A 21,664-nucleotide genomic window follows, 5' to 3' on the forward strand; every position below is an offset into this window, starting at 1 on the left:
TGTGGTGGAAACGTAACCCAGGAAAAAGTAGCTTGCAGATATATAAATCAATGTATATTTACACAGTTGCCTATTTAACAACATGTGTATTCCGATATTCTTCCTAACTCCTTCCCAGAATCAACCTCATTGATGTTAGATCGGAATGATAAATTATATAAATTCTTAGATTTTCTAGCTTTGCTTCTAAAAAATGAAATGGTCGCTAGTAAAATTCTTCACTTTGTTGATTTTCGTTATCTTATTTATTAATAAATTTGGCAAGTAAGAGGTATATAATATGATAGTTTCAGAACTAACTGCAGCCTTCTTTCGTTCACAGTACGTTCGATGTACACATGTAGGTAAACAGCCCAAAAGTGAATCGTGTTGCTTTGTCAATAATTAGGGCCTTCACTGTGAATATTATATTTACATTCCCAAATAAAGCTTTTATTAGGACAACGGCGATTGATTCGGAAATATCTTGGTTTATATACACACATGTGTGAAGCTTTGTTTACCCTGGCTAGGGGTCATTAATATTTGTGTTTGCGCTTCCACTTGTTATAATTGCCAGTCTCGACAGATATTAGTCAGTTAAGGCTACGAACTGATTTGCATATTGACTGTAAGCTTCATTGGGTGATAATGATGCAATTCGCCGGGTTTTTGATTGAAGAGCCTACTTTATCGGGCATTTGATTGACCACCTGTCCAGGACGCGCTGGAGCCAAAACCAATCCCTTCTGCCTCCGAACTTAAACGCGGATTCAAATTCCATTTTTGAATCAATTAGGGGTGATAAAGAAAAGGAGTGTCGTGCTTACCCAGCTGTCTGGACTCAAGGGAAAATTACCCTGATGTCCGACCGTCTCGCTCCCCAAAAATAGTTTGTTTTGGACGTTGGCCCCGCCACGCCTTCCATGTCATGACCCCACTAACCCGTTGCGTGACTGTTGGAATCCACCCTCTCTACAGCCACATCTTGCCACCTAGCTTCATATCCATCTAGCCGCACAAGTTGAGCCCAAGTCTCTAATGCTTGTTTATATGGGAAAGCTTTTCGGTTCGGCACTCCCAATATAATATTTTTCCAGCTAGCCAGGTACTCTTCGTACTTTTCTGTCTGCCACCCCACTCGCGAATTATGGGGCAGGGTTGAGGGCAAAAACTGCGTCTGCCGCAATATTCTAATGGATTTTTCGTTTCAGCTATAAATAGGCGCCCAACAACTGACAAGAATTGAAACAATATCTCAGATACTGGAAAGGGGTATTCCGGTGGATTGATATTCATACACCGAAAAAACCTGCAAGCAGAACCGCTGTTCGAATGAGCAAGCACTACAATACTAAGGCCACGGTTTCAAAAAATAACGTCTGTGCAAAATACTGGGTCTATCAAATTTGTCTAAGCCTCTAAATTAATATTTTCTTTAAATTGATATTAAATTAAAATTGTTAGAAAAATAACTTCTGGGGTTTCCTTCAAGGTGGATGAATGCAATGAAGAATCCACCTTGAACCAAAATTCAGGCTACAGTTCATTGTTCTTACGAATTTTCTGGGCCGTGATGCGAATGGTTTTATAAAGGTGCTAAGGGTTAGCCCTTATTTATTCCATAAACAGTTAAGAAATTTTGCAACTACTTTATTTATTAGCAAACCCGAAATGTTCTTTTTTTTTTTTGCTTCTTGCTCAAACAAACGTGCTCCCAATGGGAAGTTTCCAGAGCATTCTTGTTCAGGCGGTTTTCGGAAAATTTAAAAGCGTAACCCCAAAAATCATTTACACAGAATTCGCAAGGGACTCATTTGGCGGGGCTCCCCTTTCCCGGAACGACTAACTTTTATTTCTCCCTTCAGCTCTGTGCTGTTGTTGACAATGAGCGAAACATTTGCGTATCGAAATTGGCAAGACCCCAGGCGGTGGCCAAGGATATTCCGGCCTCCGTTCCCGACAGACATGAATATTCATTCTTTGCCGAGCGAGTCCCATTCGGGGCAGGAAGATGCTCCAGGTTGCTGGGGCTTTTGGGATTAACATAAAATTTCATTTGATTGTGTTTTGGTGAAGATTTTTATGGGATATGAGGGATTATATGGCAACTAACTTGAATGGGGATCCTATGCAAGGAGGCCTAGTGAAATCTCAACGGGCCATAAGATTGATGGGAATTGTTTGTTGTTACGGTCAAGGATGCTCTGTCTTTTTCGCCTCTGAACGTGAGTAAACTGATATGATTGGGTGTCGATTTTCTTTCAATAATTTACATTTTTACTCGGCACACTTTACCGATTACTGGTAATGGTAAGTGGCGAATCAGAATTCAAATTATAGACTTCTTTCCAGATTGTTCTCCGATACTAACTACAATTGAACTGCGCCGAAGTGGTATGAACTCGCAACCTTTTTCAAATATCAACAAGAAAAACACAGATTATTTCACTGCTAACTGTGTTCTGCGATGCAATTCGTCCATTTGTGCATTCGTGGGAGAGCGTGAAAGATTGATGAGCTTTCTTTGCTGAGCCCTGTCAAGGTCGTTCCACTTTTTTCGTGTTGATTCTTTGCTTTGGATGCGAATATTTGCCTGCGAATTTTCAAGCAAATATGAGTTGGTAAACAGCAGATAAAGTGCTGGGAGTGCTATAAAAGAAGAAATTAACGACGGAGAGAGGCACAGTCCGTCATGAATCGATTGGTGATTATCTTCAGTTGTTGCCTGCTTCTTGTCGCAGGACACTCGGTGCAGGAACCACAGGAGTCCCAGGTAGAGTGGGAAAATATTCATATCTGTTACATTAAACCGACCCTCTAAAAGAGCAATTATCAGTCCGCACTAATGAGCCATACCCAATACCTACTCCAATAACTGTATTTTAAATTGACTTTCGTAATCACAGGATTTGCTTGATAGCACAACGATTGGGATCGACGATGGCTTTCCAGATGAATCGCATGAGCTCCCTGAGCTGGTCGTACCCACCGACGAGAAGAGCCCGTTAGATGTCCACAAGATCAACTGGCTACCCGTGTGGGAGGAGCAGGAGCATCCACGAATCGCCCGTGAAGTAGGCGAAATGTCAGCTGGCACTACCCTCAGCCCGGAGCTTTCGGAGTCCAAAGACACTGTGGAGGACGTGCTACTTTCCAAGAGGAACAACGAGTGCCCCAGTAATGCCGAGCGCGGCCTAACCAATCTCATCCGGGTTGCCCGCCCACTCCTACCGGCTCCCCAACTGAGAAACATCTTGGCGAATGCCGTCGAGGACTCCCAGGTTAGGGAGTTAATCAAGTTGCTTCGAAGCGATGGAATCAAGGAGCAAGTGCAGCGGTTGCGGGCCACGAAGCAGCACCAAGCTCTGCACGACTATACCTGTCGGCGGCTCAAGCTGAACCCTGCCTATTACATGGAGTTTGTGAGGGTGTTCCTAGATGTTCACATCTCAGACCCGCCCACCAGCAAGCTTCCCAAGCGGCGGCCGGGAGTCCGAGGACTCCTCCAGGATCTCCGCGACGCCCTGCCCCGTGCCACCTTGAGGGATATGTACCTTCGATTGTATTCCTCCGACTCCGAGCTTTCAAGCGCCGTCCGTCTCATCCGGGGCTCTGAGTTCCGGCGAATGCTTCGTGATCTGCGCTCCCTGAAGGAGTACCGCGCCCTGACCGCCGAGCTGGAGAAGGCTGGAGTGCCTCTGCGCCAGTTGCAGCAGCTCGTGACCAATGCCTTGGGCTGGACCACCGTGGACATGGGAGCCGAGACTGTAATCTGGAGTGTTTAGGTGGAACTGATGAGTTTTTTTACAAAATATCTGCAAAAATCCTAAAAATTTTATCCACTGGATCCACTGATAACAAAATAAGATTGAAGGTGGTGGTCAGATTTCTTTCAAACGCATCACACATAAAGGTGAATGCTCTCAAATTAATCGAGAAAAAAGGGAGTCTAAACTAAATATTTTCAAAAGTTGTAAATCACTTGAAATTTCCTTAACTTTAGCTTGTACTTCTATTATTTCCAGCATAAATATTGCATATCAACAGATTTCGGCAAAGCTTTGATAACAATTTTGCTCTAAAAACTATATCCGATTATTTTTAAATATGCAAGTTTAGTGGTGGTTTTGGTAAAAAGGTATACGAGTAATGTTCACCGTAAGGTGAAAGAATGAATTAAGGAACGAATTCCTTCGTGTTTTATTTCGGGATTGGTCGCAACAGTCAGCTGTCAGTATTTGGTGTTATGTTATTTTACACAAAATAGCTCCCCCTGGAAAGAAGTTTTCTTAGAGATACAACCCCCATCCCCCAGCCCCTTCTAACTCATTCGTTGCAATTACATACACAAACACTTGAAGGCTACCGGGCGATGTGTTTACGTCTTCTCTGGGAAGGCGACCGGGTCCCGAATCCACTTCAAATTCGTTCAGGGCCACAGTCATTAGGGTAGAAATGTGTGGTAGTCTATTGTCTGCTGCGATGCGCTTCGGGCCGCAGTCGCCGCAATCTGCCACCAATTGCCACGCGGCGGGGAAACAACAAACAGACTCCGACGCGGCTGCCACACATGTCGCCGTCTCCCAAGACTCAATCATCCGTGGAGCTGTCAACGCCGACTTCTAATCGAGGCAACAGTTGCCATAAACAAATTACGGACAGATCGGAAAGGCAGTGGCCAGCGGTAGAGGGTATAAAAATACGCCCGAAAGGGCCAAGTTCCAGCGACGTTTTCGGAAATACGAAGCGACTTTTTTTAAGACTCACCAGCGGCGGCAATCAGAGACTCCAGCTGAACGTGTCAAAATAAACAAAGAATTTTTGGAACACAACCCGGTCCATCGATAAGCCAGCCGGGTATTGGGTTAGCTACTGTTCTCTTGGAGGTTCGGCTTGATTGCGGTGCCAGATTGCAATTCGCTTAAGATAAGGCAGTTGTGAACGCTTTGGATGAACCCAATAAGATCAGACTTGAGCAAAAGCATTTTGAAGATTTCGGTAACAGGTGGCATCCAAGCTTCACCCATTTTTGAGAGAATTCAGTTATGAATATATTTGGTTATTTAGACTCACTGATCCCTTCAAGCTCAACAACAGATTCAAAGACTTAAAGAAGGATACCATAATCCGAAACAAGGGCGTCCAATCCCGACTGATAAAATCATGACGAAAAGCGTGGACCAAAGGCTTAATTTGCCTTGTGACTTAAGTCGTTATTTGAGCTTTTGCCTGGAACTGTTTCGCTTTTTTAAAGTTCAATTGTTGTCAGAGGAGTCGTCAGTTGTCCATAAGTCAGTCCCTGTGGAAAAGCGTTCCTCGAAATTCCGACAATTGCTGCGAAATCACTGCAACGCAAAGTTTTCCCTCAGCCTTTGTTGCAAAATTTCCGTTCCGCCATTCAAACTCAATTAGGGAGAGTCGTTCACCTTCTTTGCCAGTACGTTTTTGCCAGTCCGTTTTTGCTTGGCTGTTGTGCCCAGGCCCTTTTCTGTGGAGCTTCCAGACACCTACACCATTACTAAATGTACTAACATAAATTTAAACTTAGTCTTAATCTTAATTTTAAAAGTATTCAGAAACTTTCGACTAGTTAAAACTTATATTTTCATTCTATTAATTTTCGAAATACGTATGCAGGATCATTGAAATTATTTAAGGAATTTGTATTTAACGGTCATTCACTTGACATTCGAGCTCTGTAATCCAATCTATATCTATATAATCTATCTGCAGATTTTCTCCCAGTGTAATCGTGTGCTCCACTCCACTTTCAACTTTACGCTGCGTGCTTCTGCCCGCGGAACGCTAGATGCAGTTGTCCAAGTCGTTGGCGGACTCGCCCCACTCTGCTTCCTGGGCAAACAATTGCTGGAGCGACCATCTGAGCACGCTTGGCCAAACAGCGCTAATCTCGCAACTGTTTACCCACGCCAACTGCCAGTCCAGCCAAGGCCAATAACCCCCTGTACTCGCACTCGTACATGCTCTCGTACTCGTACTCGTACTCAATCTCCAAATAATCCGCGGCAATCCAACGCATTTTCCCCACATAACTGGCAATGCTCAGATCGGTTTTTCAGTTTTTGGGCCAAGAACTCGGGCTAGTTTTTGGCCATCAGAGCGGCTTTTTACGTCATCGAAATGATTCGATGGAGACGTATCAAAGTGGAGGGCAGAAAAACTGTGGCCACGCCAACGGAAGCCATTAGGGGCTAGCGAAGAACGCGGAGCGTGGACCATGGACCATGCTTTTCTGGGAGGAGGCAGCCGGCAGAAGGCAGCAGGCATTCCAAGCAATTAATAATAATTTCCGCTGCCTCAAATAAAAAGAAACTTGGAAGCTTTTTTCCGCTCTTGTTGCTGCGCTCATGACTCTTCTTTGTAGACTTTGCTGATGGCTCCGGGGAAACGGGAGGGGTGTGGCTTCAACTCAAGTTTTTACTTCCCAACAACTAGGTACAGGCCTGTTGGCTACTTCTGGGGGCATGTCTCTGCTGCTAGTCTGGACTATCTGGAAGGTGTGAGCTTCGATCTCGGACTGAGGTGTTTGGGTAGAAGCCTTTGGCCAAGAAAGAAACAACGTTGAGTATATATCGTTATAGCTCTTTACGGAATGTGTTCGCCGTTCAACTAATTATTCATGTTTAATTTAGTTAGTAAGTTTATAATTATCTGACTTAAAGGCTACTCAGAATCTGTGGTTCTACTACGAGTAGTATGAGGTCGAGATTATCCTATTCTCCTACCCTCTTCCAACTTAATATCTTATTATGAGAAGTTCATTTCATCTGCCAACGCTGCGTAACTGTCTTCCAGAACAAGCGCATTCCTAGGGTCAGCTGCTCTTCGGACACTATAATTATTTAATTTCGGATGCCTGACTTCTCGGCTAACTAACCCCTATATCAATGCCTTACGCATTTCGACAATTCACGCCTAAAGAAGGAACATCGCGGATGACCACAAATCTACGGCAAGCCATGGCTGAAACAGAAACCGAAAACGAAAACGAAACGAAACCACAAATCAAATTAAACCTCCAAAAAGTGGTGCATCCGTATGAGTATAGTAGGGCATTGAAGTCATCAATCCCAGTGAGCTGTTAGAACGCCTCCCCATATGGAAGAGAGGAGCTGCAACTGCGTTGGTCTCTCGGATGCCACGGATGACTTGGCGTTTGCTGGAGCGCTTAACCCACATTGAAACATAATTTGGATGATGGCAAAGCGGAGTTGTAGGGCGAAGTTTGAATACGCTTTTGACTTTGAATTATCAATATAGAGAGAAACATAAAGGCAGAAACTCCTGCAAGCTGCATAAGTGTCAAAATAAGCTCTTGCTTATTTATTGGATTATTTTGGAAAATCTTTACAATGCAAGGGTCTAAGGTTGCTAACTTTATTTTTCCATCAAATGGGCATTTACTCCTTTTCCTTTTATATCGCTTTCGATGAGAAATAAATATAAATAGAAATGATGGTCCAAATTATTAAATATTTGTGTTAAGAAAGAAAGTAAAGAATTAAAGCCCCGAAGATCACCCAAAACCCAGAAGCATTGCTCTTTGATGACGACAATGCCCAGAATCGAAAGTGCATGTGGCGCTGGAAAGCCCACGACTTGCTTTAATCAGCGCTTTTTGATCTCGATAACAATTGCCGGCCGGCACAATATGACCACGAAGGGCCCCCTTCATCAGTTGGCCCATTACCCGATTCCCCGATTCCCCGATTCCCCCCTTCGTGACTCCTCGCCGGCACTCATAAATTGTTTTGAAAACTTGCTGAGTTTTCAATCGGCACAAAGAGCGCAACAGGGAGTAGTGAGCTTGGGGGGCGTCCGATTCGTTTGGCCAGCCGGGGCGCCCAGTAGCGAATGCTGGCTTTATTGTTAGCCAGTGGGTTAAGTGCACTTCATGGCCTATTGACTCAAAGCGGGCATGTTCCCTCACAGGGCTGTTTTTCGGTTGCAAAATAAAAATCCGGCCAATAATCTATTTCGATTTGGAGTCCATATGTGGAATATGCTAGGGTACGTTGTCGAGTTCGCGGCGTAGTGCGCAGTTTTTCTTCAATGATTGATGAAGCTGACATGGAATGCTTGCTTTGCTCCAAAAAAGTCGAGGACAGAATTTGAATTATTGTCTCTTCGACAATAATAATGAAGTGACTTGAAAGATAATTTACGATTGGTTCGCAAATCATGGCGACACTGTAAAATTAAGTAATCGCTCGCATTTCTTTAAGTTTCTTTTTCGATACTTTCAAAACACAGAGTTTAAAGGCACCGATTTTATTGTACATCCAAAAAGTTGGCATTATAAAAGCAGCACTCAAAATAAGATTTTATGAATGGAAATCGAAGGCTTAAGCTCAGTTTAGTTAATGAATTGTAATGCTGCTTGGCCGTCCAGGCCTTAAGTTGTTTTCCAGCCAACGCTCGTTTTCCAGGCCAGACCAGCGGACCCACGCTGAAATACACCAAAGTTGAAGGCGAACGGTAAAAAACGAAATCAACGCATTTACATTCAAGTTGCTAGCAAAACATACGAGTGGGCGGCAAAGAAAAAGCTGCCACGCGCCAACCTGTCGAGCTGGTCATTAATTACCAAAACGTTGTCTTGGTGTCTTGACTTCCAAGAACCGAAGATGCATATGTTTTTCGTTAATATACATACCAGTATACGCTCGTACATATGTCATCCGCCAGACGATGTTCGTTATGTAAGTCGAGTGAAAAAAACGGAAGCTATGTCGCCACCTAGAGCGCGGGCGGACGCCTCCGACTGGGTCTATAAAGGCCAGAGATGGGTTTTATGTGCATCAACTTTTATGCCATATGCCGGGGTCTGCATGCCGTAAATGGCACCGAATTGATGGCGCTACTTCGAAAGACAATGGCCTACATCAATATTGGGTGTGATGGATTTCGGGCTGCCAGGAGAAGTAGAAGTGGTGAAGAAGATAATTATAATTTGATCTAGATCTAGTTAAACTACCTCTGCACAGCTGCTACAGTTCAAATGGGCTTAGTATGAAGACTGCTCAAACTAAAACCAAGTCTGGTATCAGTTCTAGTGGCGATCTAATACCCGTTGGGGGTCAAAAGGGGTTCAAAGGTTTAAATGCCTTAAAATGATTGGGAGTGCATGTGCCAACGACTATTAATGTAATTCTTATTTTGAAAATACAAGCTGTTTTCAAACTACTTTATATGAAGGGATTAAAGGGGTATTAAAGCCCACACAATGTAAGCCCACAAGCCTGTTCATAAAAATTGAGTTGTTTTGAATATACAAGATTTTAAAAAGGCACTTTTCCTACTCAAATTGTGTAGTGCTCAGCGTTTTAGGTTCTGCAGAATCCTAACTTAAGGGCTTTATCTGCCACCTCAGTGCCATAAACTCGTGCAAGTTGGCCAAGTAAGTGAAGGCGCATGCCAGTCGAGAAGAATTGAATTTCGGAGCTGTATCGAATGGAGTTTGAGTGCTTCTCATGGCGGGCATCATCGGGGGCCATTGTGGCAATCCAACTGCCGGGCTAGACAATCGTTGGCAACTGCTCAAGTATCTCATGGATATGGATATGGATATGGATATGGAAATGAAAATGGGCATGGGTATGGGATGCACCGCCTGCCTCATGCAGTCGCAATTGTGTCAACGCTGCACATTGTCGCTTTTTCTCACATTACCAGTGCCAGCGAGTCTGAGTAACTGAATCCACTCGAGCGACTTGATGCCTTGCTTTCTATCGCCGGCTAATTTGCAACTTTCCACATGCCACCAAGTGCTGCACAGTCCGCCCCGGGGGCTGCGAGGAGTGCGGCAGTGGGTGCAGTCATCTGGGGAGATGTGAAAATGTTGATGTTACGCTTGATTTTTTCAGCGATTTATGTGTCATTGTTTCGGCGCTTGGAATTACCCAGACTCACTCTCATTGAGGAGGTAATGTGGTGTGGATAACTTTCCCTCCTCGCGATTGTTTCCAAGTGCGTGTCGGGCGGAAGTTGGCTTCACGGCTTGATCTGAGCCAGGTGATGTAATGATAGTGGGTGCTGCTGATGGTGATTAGCCGAATTAGTGCTGCATTTGAAAGGAAAGTTTTTCGCCTGAATAGCCAGCTAAACGATTTTCGCTTGCCTTCAGCTAATTCAATTTTGATATCACAAGGTGGTTGGGTCATTGAAGTCCACATAACACTATTTGTGAAATGTTTGCCGATCAACAACTGGAGGCGAGAACAAGGGAAGCTACTCAGCGATCTCATTCGCTGATGATGTCCCCCACGCGCAACTCTGCCGTCTGGCTTGGGTTTACACACCTAGGCAGTAGGTTATGTCCGAGGCCTGGTTATTAACGAAATCCCTGCAGAGGCATCTACGAGATTGTTTCTCGAAAATGATTTAGTGTACGGCAATTTTTGTGGATGAAAGTGAACGGCAACGACTGCGATTACAATGGAATGCTGACTTGGGGATTGCTGTTTAATTGTGATACAGATTACCATAAAGTGTGTCAACCATATTGACAAATGCAAATGATCCACTTTCAAAGTGAGACTGTCGCCGCCTTTCCAGCGCCTCTTACGACACTGCCATTGAAGTATCCATCGAGGCCCACCAATTCGGGGCTCTGGCTTAGTTGACTCGATTGCTTACTCGAGGCTGAGGCTTGTTAGGCTCCCAGAGCCACCTGGCCATTATGTCATGTTTGTGTTTCCGATTCCGACCTATAATAGAACTTGGCACGCAGTTGCCGAAAGTGCCAGAAGTCAATTAAAAGCCCATTATCCACACCATGAATGTGGATGCTGGCCGAAAGAACTGCCTGTGGATTTGTTTAATAAACAATTTCCGTTTTGATTTCAGGCCACGCCGGGGTGAGGGTTGAGGATTCCCCCGAACCGGAGCCAATTAACCCGGCTGCTTCTGATGCGGCCAATTATGCCAGCTTGAGTGAGAAGAGTCACCCGCTGCCTGCCGCTGCGGACGGCTTCTGTTAGCTGCTGGCGAGTGGGTCGCTGGTGCAACTAATTGGTGCCTTGGCTCAGGTGGTTTTGCTCCCGATCCCTCTCCCGATGGGAAGTAGTAGCCTCATTTTGTCGGCGCGGTATACCGCGTTCCTTGCGCTTCAATGCCTTCGCATTTTTCGCGTGCGCTGCGTAAAATTAGCCAGCAATTCGCTCTGGCTTCCCCAGTTCATTGATTGTTTGGTTCCCTGATCGATCCGCTCGGATTGCAATTGGCTTCGTTTGGTATTTTTGCCTTTAGGCAAAAGCCGACAAATGTAGCCTCCGAGGAGGAACTGCAGCTCACACCAAGTCGATGTCATAGGAAGCCGAAACAGCTGCTGGATTCCTTAACCCTGTGCGCTTACTTTGAATTGACGAATCTAAGAACTGCCTGAACCTATGAGCTAATTACTCACTAGTATGTTATACTAGCTTTCTTTTAGACTTAGGATTTCATAATGTAATTGATCGCTTTTATCTAGCTTACTTAAGAAACAGTAACCCTTCAATAGTATTAACAATTTTAGGTGGGGGATTGAGATGCTTCCAAAGGTTAAGACGGGTAGGATATGGCCGATCGACGAGTCCGCGGGCATATTAGACTTTACGAACAGTCAATTAGTGCTTCAGCGGTAGTCGGAGAACATAGGAAGGCATAGGAAAGGGACTTCCCCTTCGGCAGGGCCAGCTTCCACCGGAAAATATTTGTTTCCGTTCTTCGCTCCGTCCATTCTATGGGCAGGAAAATAAATTACAATTGAATGCAGCAAACATGCAACATAATTATTCGCTGCGGATCGCGGCGGATGTTTATTATCAAGTGGACGCGCAGCGACGACATCATTAGCCTCTGTCCCTGGTCGCTGCCCACCAGTGGACCTCTCCGCCGCCCTTTTCCAGGCCGACAACAGTAAAAGTGGCCCAGGCATGCTAATCCGGAAGTAGGTCGTTTTCCGAACGCAAATGAAAGCGTGTGCTCGGGCCGAACTCGAGCTGAAAAGCGCTGAAAATCATAGCCAAACATATGTATGGGAAATTGAAACCGAAACCTTCAGTGAAAAGCAGCTCCAAATGGGTCTCGCAGACGGAGCCATTGTGACTATAATACGGCAATCAAAATTAGAAAGAAGTAAGTCATCATCTCTGTGCGGGAATGGCGTGCTGGGAATAGCTAGGGCTCATACATCACCATCCAACTTATGGGAAAGCGATATTAAGCTATGGAAACCTGTCTACTTTAAAAGTTATTTGATTATTGAGAGATAGGAAATAAAGAAATATATTTGTTTCAGTAGACTATTGATCCTGTTCAAGAATATATACAACAACTATATCAACTGAATATGGAGTTCAGGTAACTTACATATACTAAGGCTTTTAAGCCACCCAATTGAGAGAAAAAAACACACATAAAAGCCGAGGGAGGCGACATCTTTGCCTCCTTCAACCCAACTCACTACCTTTTATAATTCTAGAGGCACCATCAATCATACATGCGTTCTATTCTGATTAAGAAAATCTCCACTTTATAGGGTTGAACAATATTCCTCATTCTCTTAAGAGAGGGCATTATACCCTTTTACTTTACGAGTAACGGGTACTACAAAATCAAATATTATAAAAATGATATTTTTTATTAATCGAGAGTTAGCAGTCATAGCCTGGCCCTAATAGGTTTTTTCGTTCTAAGGATATAGTTTTCTGATTTCAGCAAATTATAACAGATGCTTCGGGCCTTCCATATACAGAGACCACTAATGTGTGGGGTTCGTCAAAATAGATTTACCATTTGGCCTCTTAATTGAATTTTAAATGCGCATTTAGGTAAAATATTTTGTTCCGATTTCCTTCTAGGGTTCATTTCAATGGGCTGTCAATATAAGACCAAAGTTGGCTTGGATTACAAGGCGGCAGCGACTTTGCCCATCTGAGGAGCCGCGCCAATATGGGCAGTATGCTGCGAGCTCCAACCACGCAAAAGCGAGCCACTTGCTCATATCGCTATGATTCCAACAATTAGCAGTGGACACCTACCCAGATGGGGAGGCGGTCCACGGAGTGACCGTCCGCCCACGAGTTGGCCATGCCTCAGTTTCACGAATCCCACGTCCAATTTCGCTTTCAGTTTGACTTTAATTTACATACTCGGAATGTGGGCGAAATTTAAGTATGATTGCTTCTCATTCTACGCGCTCTTTGCTGTTGGAAAATTTGAATTGCAGTTTCACTTTGGGTCAAAGACAATGACGTGCCTTTCTATGCTTGCATTTTTATGTTCATTTTGGTTGGGAAATCACTTCAAGATTATCTGAGTATTACTACTATAACTAAACTTAACTTATAACTTAAATAAAGAGTCAGGTAACATATGAACATCCTTCGAATTCAGATTGTCCCATCCTCGAATGGTATTGATCAATGCCATAAGGTTCATGGTGGTCTGTAAGTCCGAAGGTCGGATGTTAAAAGGCTTACTGCTTCTTAAAGCCAAAGTACGCAAAGTGCAATCGGCGAAAAGATCTTAAGAATCGGTGTTGCAGATTATGGTTGACTCTTAGAAATAAATAAAACTCCTACGGCTGCCATAAGAAGAGGGGATTTCTCTAAGTGGGACCTATTGGTCTTGCAGATAAGAGTTTACTTTACGAAGACCTTATGTAACCGGGAAACCGTCTATATAAGCAAGGGGCTTGTGCCTTCAATACCTAAATACAGCAGATCCTTCGAGATGGAGTAGTTTTATTATTATATTACTAAAGAAGGTAGGGACAGAGATGAAAGGAGTAAGTCTCAAGCTTCTGGAATCGCATGTGCAGCTGGAAGATAAGCGAGACCTACGAAGTTGTGCCAAGATGAACTCAGTGGAAAGGTTGGGCTCCGGCTTGCTGTTACGGGTGCCAAGCAAGCAAAAAGGTTCATAGAACTTATAAGAAAGCTGACCGAAGATGACCGAGCAATCCAAGCAAATATCCGGAGTAGGTTTTAAGACAGTCTTAAGTCCACCTGGTCTGTTTTTTACAATTACCTAGCGATAATCTACGTCGTAGTATACTCTTGAGTCATGACACGACCCACCGTGTATGATCTCGTTAGTCGGTATAAATTAGATTCACAACGCTAGCCTTAGTTGTCTGGGATACTCGAAGTCTCTACACTACAAGGAATAACGTTCTACAATGAACTACTTAGTGCTGCTCATAATTTTCTGTAAGTTTCGAGGAATGTTCCCGATTTCCAGAGCCTCCTTATATTCTTCGCCACGCAGCTTTCATTTGTCCTTGGCACTGCTCCGAAGCTGCTCCATTGATAAGCATACAGTCTAACTCCCGATCAAGGTCACAGAGAACGATGGGCGGCCTTTTGAGAACTGTCTACGACATCAGTGTTCAGGACAACGTAAACGACTCGACCGGGCAATTGGTGCACACCCGACAGGCTGCCTTCGACTCGGATCTTATGAGTCCGGCAGAACTGAAACAAGCTCGCCAGCAGTTGGTAGTGATCTAGAAATAGAGATCCTTTTTTCTAGATTTTTCCTTGGTAAGCAGTGCCTATCCTCCATCAACCAAAGCTTGAGAGGAGATATTAAGCATAAACGCCTTTAAGCTAATATTTTTCAATGAGAAAGGCATCAAAAGGGTAATCATGTCGCTTATGTTTGATTTCCTAATAGATTAAGGAAATACCTTAAAATAAAATTACAATTTTATAAAGGTGAAAACTTACTTCCAAAACTTCACTCACTTTTCAGAAGAGAAAGTAAAAACGACAGTTGGCAGAAGAGCAGAGAGAGGGTCGGTAAATAAAATACCCAAATTGAAAGTCGTAAACAATCGTCTGGACATACCTTATTTGTAATGGGATCAGTATTAAGCGTTACTATGGCGCCTCTTTAACATAGTTTTACCGTTTGATGAGGCTCACCTTTCCACAGTCATTTACCTGCCCCTAGCGACCTGTGGTCTCTCGGCGATCTTGCCCGTCTGCCCTAATTTTCTTGATAAGAATGGTTCGCCCTAACAGGTATTCAGTGTAGGGCTACTAAAACGCCCTTTCTCTGCTTGAGAGCGTTTCGGGTGACAGATTTATGCATAATTTCAGTTTGAGGATCGACCCCTTTCCCCGCTTTCCTCACAGCTTGAGGCCCTACTTGTCTGAAATTTATGATTTATTTTATTGCCGACCATTGGAAACTAAGTGGGTCGGATGGCCCTATAGTCTGGTCCCCGAATTGGTGGATGCTGTATCGGGCAAAGTGTTCCTTAGACCACGTTGATGGTCTGTAAGTCCTGTCAGAGGTTAGGATAAGTCTATCGTTGATATCGATAGGAAGACTATACTATATAAAGGTAAAAGATTGTGCCGATGTTAACGCGGTCTTAACTAAAATATTACCTTTGGCTCGTTGAAGCTAACTTCCTGTCTCATTTTACAGATGCAACTCATTTAGTTACTCCTGACAAGAGTTCATCAGCCAACAAGCACCGAAGCCCCCTGTCTAACTCCGTCTTCTTTTTACGAGCAGCACTCAGTAAATGTGTCACGTAATCAAACACGAAAGTGTACAAAAATGAATTTCATATAAACACATGCTTAGATGTAAGAATGATATTTGTATTTAAGGCACATGACAGTCCATTATGAACATAAAAACAAAAGATATATGTGCTCGCATACCAACTCATTTCTCATATCATTTATATTACTGGCCATAAGACCGAATCCGGCCAACAAAATATTCGTCCGAGAGGCAAAGCCGCTTTGTCATGTTGATGACAGCTTCAGCGAAGACGGACTGAGTTATAAACTTCTGAGTTTGGCAGAGAGTAAGCTCTCTACTACTCCTTCAATGTGATTGTGAAAAACATAACTTCAGGGTAGAAGAATCCAAAATATCGAGCAACACCTAATAATTTTGGATTGGGCTTGGCAATCCCTAGCTCTTATTTAGTACCGCATCCGAACTAAGAGAGAGATAACCCAACTCATAGATGAGTAATTAATTTAAATTTAACCCTGTCCGCCGCAGTGGCCAACACTCTCTGATTTCTACCTGAGTGGCGAGTCAAGTGAACACCTGGCCAAGGCTGCAGTCTGGGCACTTCACTGCCAAGTGCGTACTACTTAGCCGGCTCTCACTCTGGGTCGTTGCTTTTCAAATGACTTTTGTATCGATTGGCAAAGGACAATGGAAATTAAATCGCATTCGATGCGACTCAGGACAGGAAACGGAAACGAAATACAACCGAAACATCGATTCCCATTCAGTGGAGACATCCTGCGGTGTCTTTGTGTCGCTTGAAGTGAATCCAGGCCCATGAATGAACCCAGGAGTTGCCTACACGAAAATACGTTTCCACTCATTGTCTATTCGATGCTGTTTATCTCAAGCTGGGAACTTTTTCATCTGCCTCTCGGCTAGTTTTCCTGTTAGACCAGCACTAAGAGAGGAACCCCCTGGGTTTGGCAAGCAAAAGCTAATATATCAGCTATATATTGCTCTATTCTCAAGAAGAGAAGGGTCTGCGTATGCAGAGTACAATTCGTCGATGCAGATCCTAGAACTTCTATATTTCGTATACTTCTTAGTGCTTAGATAAGTTAATTTATAATGCAATCCATAGAGAAGGATCATAAAAAGAAGCAATGCTTAGCCCCTGCGTGTAACAACAGCCAGTTGAGAAAGGGTCTTAATTAGAATGAGGCACTTCCAGGTGTATCAGAACATTGATTTGCCCAAAGAAAGGAAGTTTTATGTTACTTATCTGAGTGAACTTCAAGTTGTTAGCAACACGAACAAACACAATGTGTTTATGTGCACAGCTGGATGCTCAACCTATTAAGATAAGATAAGATTCGATTTATGGCACCGACACGGAGTCCGCGGACAATTATTATGATCCAATTGCAAATAAGTGCTTCGAATCATAAACAACATGAGAGGGCCTGCACAACGGCTTCTTTTTGCGTCACTTGCAGATGGGTATCCGTTTCCTGCGGCAGGACAGCCACATGAGTTGACATTCAGCGGGAGATAAGCACAGTTGTGTAAATAAATAATAGTAGTAAGTATTTCCTTCTAGGAAGCAGGACCAGTTAAAGCATTAAATGTCAACTTTACCGACTGGAATACTAATGTGGATACCAACTATTCGATATGCAAATGAACAAAAACTTTAATTTCAACAATTTGTCGGTGAATTGTCTCCGAATTTTGTTTTTTGCAAACTTTATTGGGGGAATTTGCAATTCGCCAATTTATCATAAGAACTGAAAAACAGAATCGAAAGCTCAAATAAATATTTAGTTAATAATAAAATAATAAATTTGATTTGTTTGTTATTGCAGCTGGTGTTAAGTCTGCCCGTCAGTGCTTCGTGTTTCCTGCAGTGAAAATAAATAAGGGAAATCATCGACTGTGATACATCAACAAATTGAAAATTGACACGATTAAAGAGGATGAGTCAACCGAGTTATTTGCTAGAAGAGATTCTCAACACCCTTTTTTCCATCCATATAAAAAGTACATAAGGAGTATCGACAGTTTTTTTCATTAGATGTTTTTCTTTTTCAGAGTTCCCTTTCAATTGAAGTGTTCAGAAAGATTCCTATCCATTTAATTAACCTCCCTCCTGCTTTCCTTTGGCCGAATTAGCGCACTTGTCCCCACAAATGGCCAAATTGGGGGCTAATCAGTTAATTGCCTGGCTCTAGCTGGCCTATTGTGCGTAGCCTTCTACTGGAGTTGGCCCGAGCAAACTTCAATTGTTTAAACAATCAAACAAGCAAATCACAAAAAGCACACGCCCGTGAAGCCGCGACAGGACGTGATTTCTGACTCAGGATTTCTGAGCTCTGGCAGAGTCCAAAGCTTGGAATATTTTAATCTGCGCGGGGAAATTGGGAGACTGCTCAATTCGTGGCCAATTTTCCGACTCTCTAACTCAGCTCCCACGCCTGTCTTCTGCAGGCCAGGTTTTCTGTGGCTGTGCGGTTTTTGATTCACGTTTTGCTAATTTCTTCAAATCCATCTTCTTGCCTCGTTGTCTCGCATTTTCCTTCGGCATGGCGTTCCCCGATTCCCCCGATTGAAAGTGAAAAGCTGAAAGTGTGAGTGAAAATGATTTGCAATCAAACCACTTTGATTAGAGCATTCATTTTGATTAGCTCTAATGAGGCGGGCGACTGTCGGCAGGCGTGTGTACATAAGTGTCGATATCTGTAATTGCCGAGTCCGTTTATGCAATTCTCTTGCCAAGAGGGGGCTCGCCCTCGTTTGGGGCACCCGCACAGTAGGGAAATAGATTTCAAATTTTGTTCCACCCGAAAATAATAATCAACAAAGTCAGCGGACCACAAAATTAATTTGGGCTTCTGTTGCTGTTTCTCAGATCCGCACCACATGAGTCGATCACATGCGGCCATACACTGCCTGAAAGGGGTACTCCACCTTTTGGAAGAGGAAAACCGAAATATGTGTGTCAATTTTGTGTTGTTACCTCAACATACAACAAAAACACAAAAGTAAGTACTTATTCCAATGACATACTTTAGGGTATCCATCTGGGATGATTACTCGTAGGGTGTACACCCTTCGATGAACTTGTTTCCTCAATTTTTATGTCTGGGCTTTCAACCAAGTGGCACTTGTTCTGATTAACCCTTTGCTGGAAGCCCAAATAATTATAAATTAATGTGTAACCAGCCGCCGTTCATTCCACCCCTTCCCTTCGCCCTTTCTGTCCATTGTTTCGCTTTTCTGCTTCTGGAAATGCAATTTGTGGGGCTCGTATTGGCTTTAATTGAGCCGCTTTTGAAGTTGTGCCTGGCACATATTTGGATTCTGAAACATTATTTTTATGAAAAACAAAAATGAAGCCCCAGACCCAGCAGACGATTTAAGAACACAAATATAATATAACTCTTTAGCCTCCGACAACAGTACTTTGAAGAAAGATCAAGTCCGTAAGATCGATTTCCACCTTGATCAATAACGAATCACGTAACAAGATTACGTATATCCAATTATTTGCACGGTCACTGACAAAAGCCGACTTTTAGTAAGAGTGAGTATATTCTTGTTGAGGGCGATGGAGGTCTTGAAAACCATAGGTATGGGCATGTACTAAGGGCACTCATTGGCTAATATTGATTTTCGCGTTTGCACCGTTTGCAGTCGTTGTTGGGCTGTCTTTAATGCTCTTCGCTAAGCGAAATCAAAAGTGGTACCATATGCACAAAGGCATCCCATACCCCGTTCTAGGACCGACCATTTAGGGTTAGCCACTGCCATAAAGTTTCTTCGTAATGGCATCATAAGGTATGTTGAGTTGTGGCTGCGTGGAAGGCCTTCAGCTGAGGGATGCCTTTTGCATGCAGATAGCCAGAAACGGCAGTTGAAAAGCTATCGCTAAAGGAACATGCAGAGCGACATTTCCATATTTCCATATTAACAAGAGGAATAGAGTTGTGTAAATAAAAGTTAAGCCTTCATTTTCGCGTGCCTAAGTATCAGATGGGTTGAAATCAGTTAAGAGCGAAGTCAAAATTGGAAATCTATGCCATTCGAAAGGTGTTTCAAACTACCTCTGCGATTCTACATAAGCCTCACATCTAACGAAACTATCATTGACTCTTAATACTCGTGGGGCGCATTCAAAGCTGGCTGAGACCATTTGTCGGCCATCGCATGGGCCCATTCAAAAGGCTGAGATGTGTTAACATGTAAATTGATATCTCAAGATTGTCCAATGCTTAACGGCTGAGAACGAACGCAAACAGGGTGAATTTAACGATCGGCGGAAGAGGCAAAGAAAGATTCGAATAAACCTATTTACATACTATACGCGATGAATGAACTCGGTAATGATGCCCTACAAATGGATTAACCGCCGATGGCCCGATCAATGGGGCTGTCGTGTGGTTTTGTGCTGTCCACTGTCGGCTCGCACCCAGGCCAGGGTCTCTTTCATTGACTTCATTGATAAAACTTGTTGGTGCTGTCGCTTCCTCTCCGTAAGTGGTTTTTTCTCCCAGTTTCGTCGCATTTTTTCCAACGCAAATCTTGTCGGCCGGATCTGGTTGGCTGGTCGGCTGGTCTTCTGGTCAGTTTGTCTCTCCCTGGCCGGTGTTGATGTCATGTGACTCCCGTGGCCCAGAAGACTCTTGGCGGAAGTTGATATGGGAAATGGAATTGAGTAGCAAATGGTTCGACGCTACTTCCCCAAACACAGAACTTATATCGCCGAAAATGTTGATTCAAGTAATTTAGATAAATCCGAGATCAATCTTCACTTTTCCTCTTGTTTTGCTCCCCACTTACTTCCCCTAATCCTCTCTTTATTGATATTAAGTTAAGTTGGTTATACATCCCCTACTTGTTAAATACAAATTCAGGGACCATTTCTTTGCAATTTTATTAATGCCCATGCAAGAACTTGGAATAGATAAATGCATACATATACTAAGTACCGGAGATTAACATATATGTGTGTGTGTCTCCCTTGTGTGTGGGTGCGCAGGCCCCGGTAAGGTTAAGCTGCTGCTGCTGCTGCTGCTCCTTGAGGATGGGACATCCTCCGCCTAACCCGCCAGGGGGTCGGCTTGAACTTCGTCCAGTTTTTGGGGTTCAGCTCCTGGGACCGGAACCAAGGGTTCCGCGTTAGCGGAAAGGGCCACGAAGTTGGCATCACCTCCGGCGGCCTGAGGTCCCTTTGATTCCAGCGGTGAGGCTGCTGGCAAAGGATTCGGATTTGCTTCAGCAGCCGGATTGGGATTTGCAGCCGGGTCGGCTACGGGTTCAGGATCGGCCACGGGCTCCGCCTTCGGGTTAGGGTCAGCCACTGGACTAGGAGCAGGAACTGGCTCGGGCAGTGGAGAGCCGTAGGCGCTGTGAAGCACAACAAACGTCGCCACTAACAGAATCACAGCGGCTACTTTTAGTTTATCAAACGTCGGTCGATAAGGAAAACCACTTACCACAGGCGAAAGCGAATACCGTCAAGAATTTCATTTTCCTCGGACTGACCTGGGAACTCCTGGGCTCGGGCCGGCTTATATAGGACGGTTCCAGTTTGCCATTGAACAGCCCTAGAATCGATTATATTCAGTGATGGTCATGCCCATCGATATGGCAAGCTTTCTGGTTTACCTTGCATTTTCTTGGTGGAAATTAATCAATTAAAGACTCGAACAAGTTACATTTATGACTCAGATCAAATTGTAAGTTTCACACCTACCAATCTTAAGGGAGTGTTGGTACCCGTAGTGTCAAAGAGTGTACTGTATTCGTTGAAGAGAATCGTATATATATATAATATATATACCTATTCTAAATCTGGTTCAGGAACAATGAGATATCAGGAACTTTCAGGATAGAAAGTGGTTGTTGTTTCACCATCCGCAAAGGCCCACTTCAAGGCTCACAGCCAGCGAAGAACTGTAGGTCCATGATGCTTAGAAGTTTATATAAGATTCTGTTCTCAATAATGATCGTTGTAATAAACATTTTGAAGATCTGAATATTTTTGAGTAATTTATTAATATATTAGGGTGATTAGAAGACAAGGAACAAACCGTCAGTTTAAAACATTTCTAATTGTTAAGGTTACAAGGTTTTAGCACCTTGTTCCGTGATAGTTGCCCAGATTTCAATGTCACTTTAACCTCAA

At 43.6% G+C, this 21,664-nt stretch overlaps 3 protein-coding genes across 3 annotated transcripts; 2 read left to right on the forward strand and 1 right to left on the reverse strand.

The window, feature by feature from the left end:
• The first annotated feature begins 2,671 nt into the window (after positions 1-2,671).
• LOC108102479 lies at positions 2,672-3,767 on the forward strand. The gene is made up of 2 exons (XM_017207492.2): positions 2,672-2,755; positions 2,889-3,767. Exons 1-2 carry the CDS (start codon positions 2,675-2,677, stop codon positions 3,765-3,767), a joined length of 960 nt encoding a protein of 319 aa, XP_017062981.2. The 5' UTR covers positions 2,672-2,674.
• Positions 3,768-14,170: 10,403 nt separating this feature from the next.
• LOC108102468 (accessory gland-specific peptide 26Ab) lies at positions 14,171-14,501 on the forward strand. Its single transcript, XM_017207477.2, has 2 exons — positions 14,171-14,201; positions 14,260-14,501. The coding sequence occupies exons 1-2, from the start codon at positions 14,171-14,173 to the stop codon at positions 14,499-14,501; spliced, it is 273 nt and encodes a 90-aa protein (XP_017062966.1).
• Positions 14,502-20,396: 5,895 nt separating this feature from the next.
• LOC108102482 (protein TsetseEP) lies at positions 20,397-21,006 on the reverse strand. The gene is made up of 2 exons (XM_017207495.2): positions 20,973-21,006; positions 20,397-20,908 (listed from the first exon to the last, which is right to left on the reverse strand). Exons 1-2 carry the CDS (start codon positions 21,004-21,006, stop codon positions 20,577-20,579), a joined length of 366 nt encoding a protein of 121 aa, XP_017062984.1. The 3' UTR covers positions 20,397-20,576.
• Positions 21,007-21,664: the final 658 nt, after the last annotated feature.

Source organism: Drosophila eugracilis, unplaced genomic scaffold (assembly GCF_018153835.1).
Source record: "Drosophila eugracilis isolate 14026-0451.02 unplaced genomic scaffold, ASM1815383v1 contig_1828, whole genome shotgun sequence".
NCBI lineage: Eukaryota > Metazoa > Arthropoda > Insecta > Diptera > Drosophilidae > Drosophila > Drosophila eugracilis.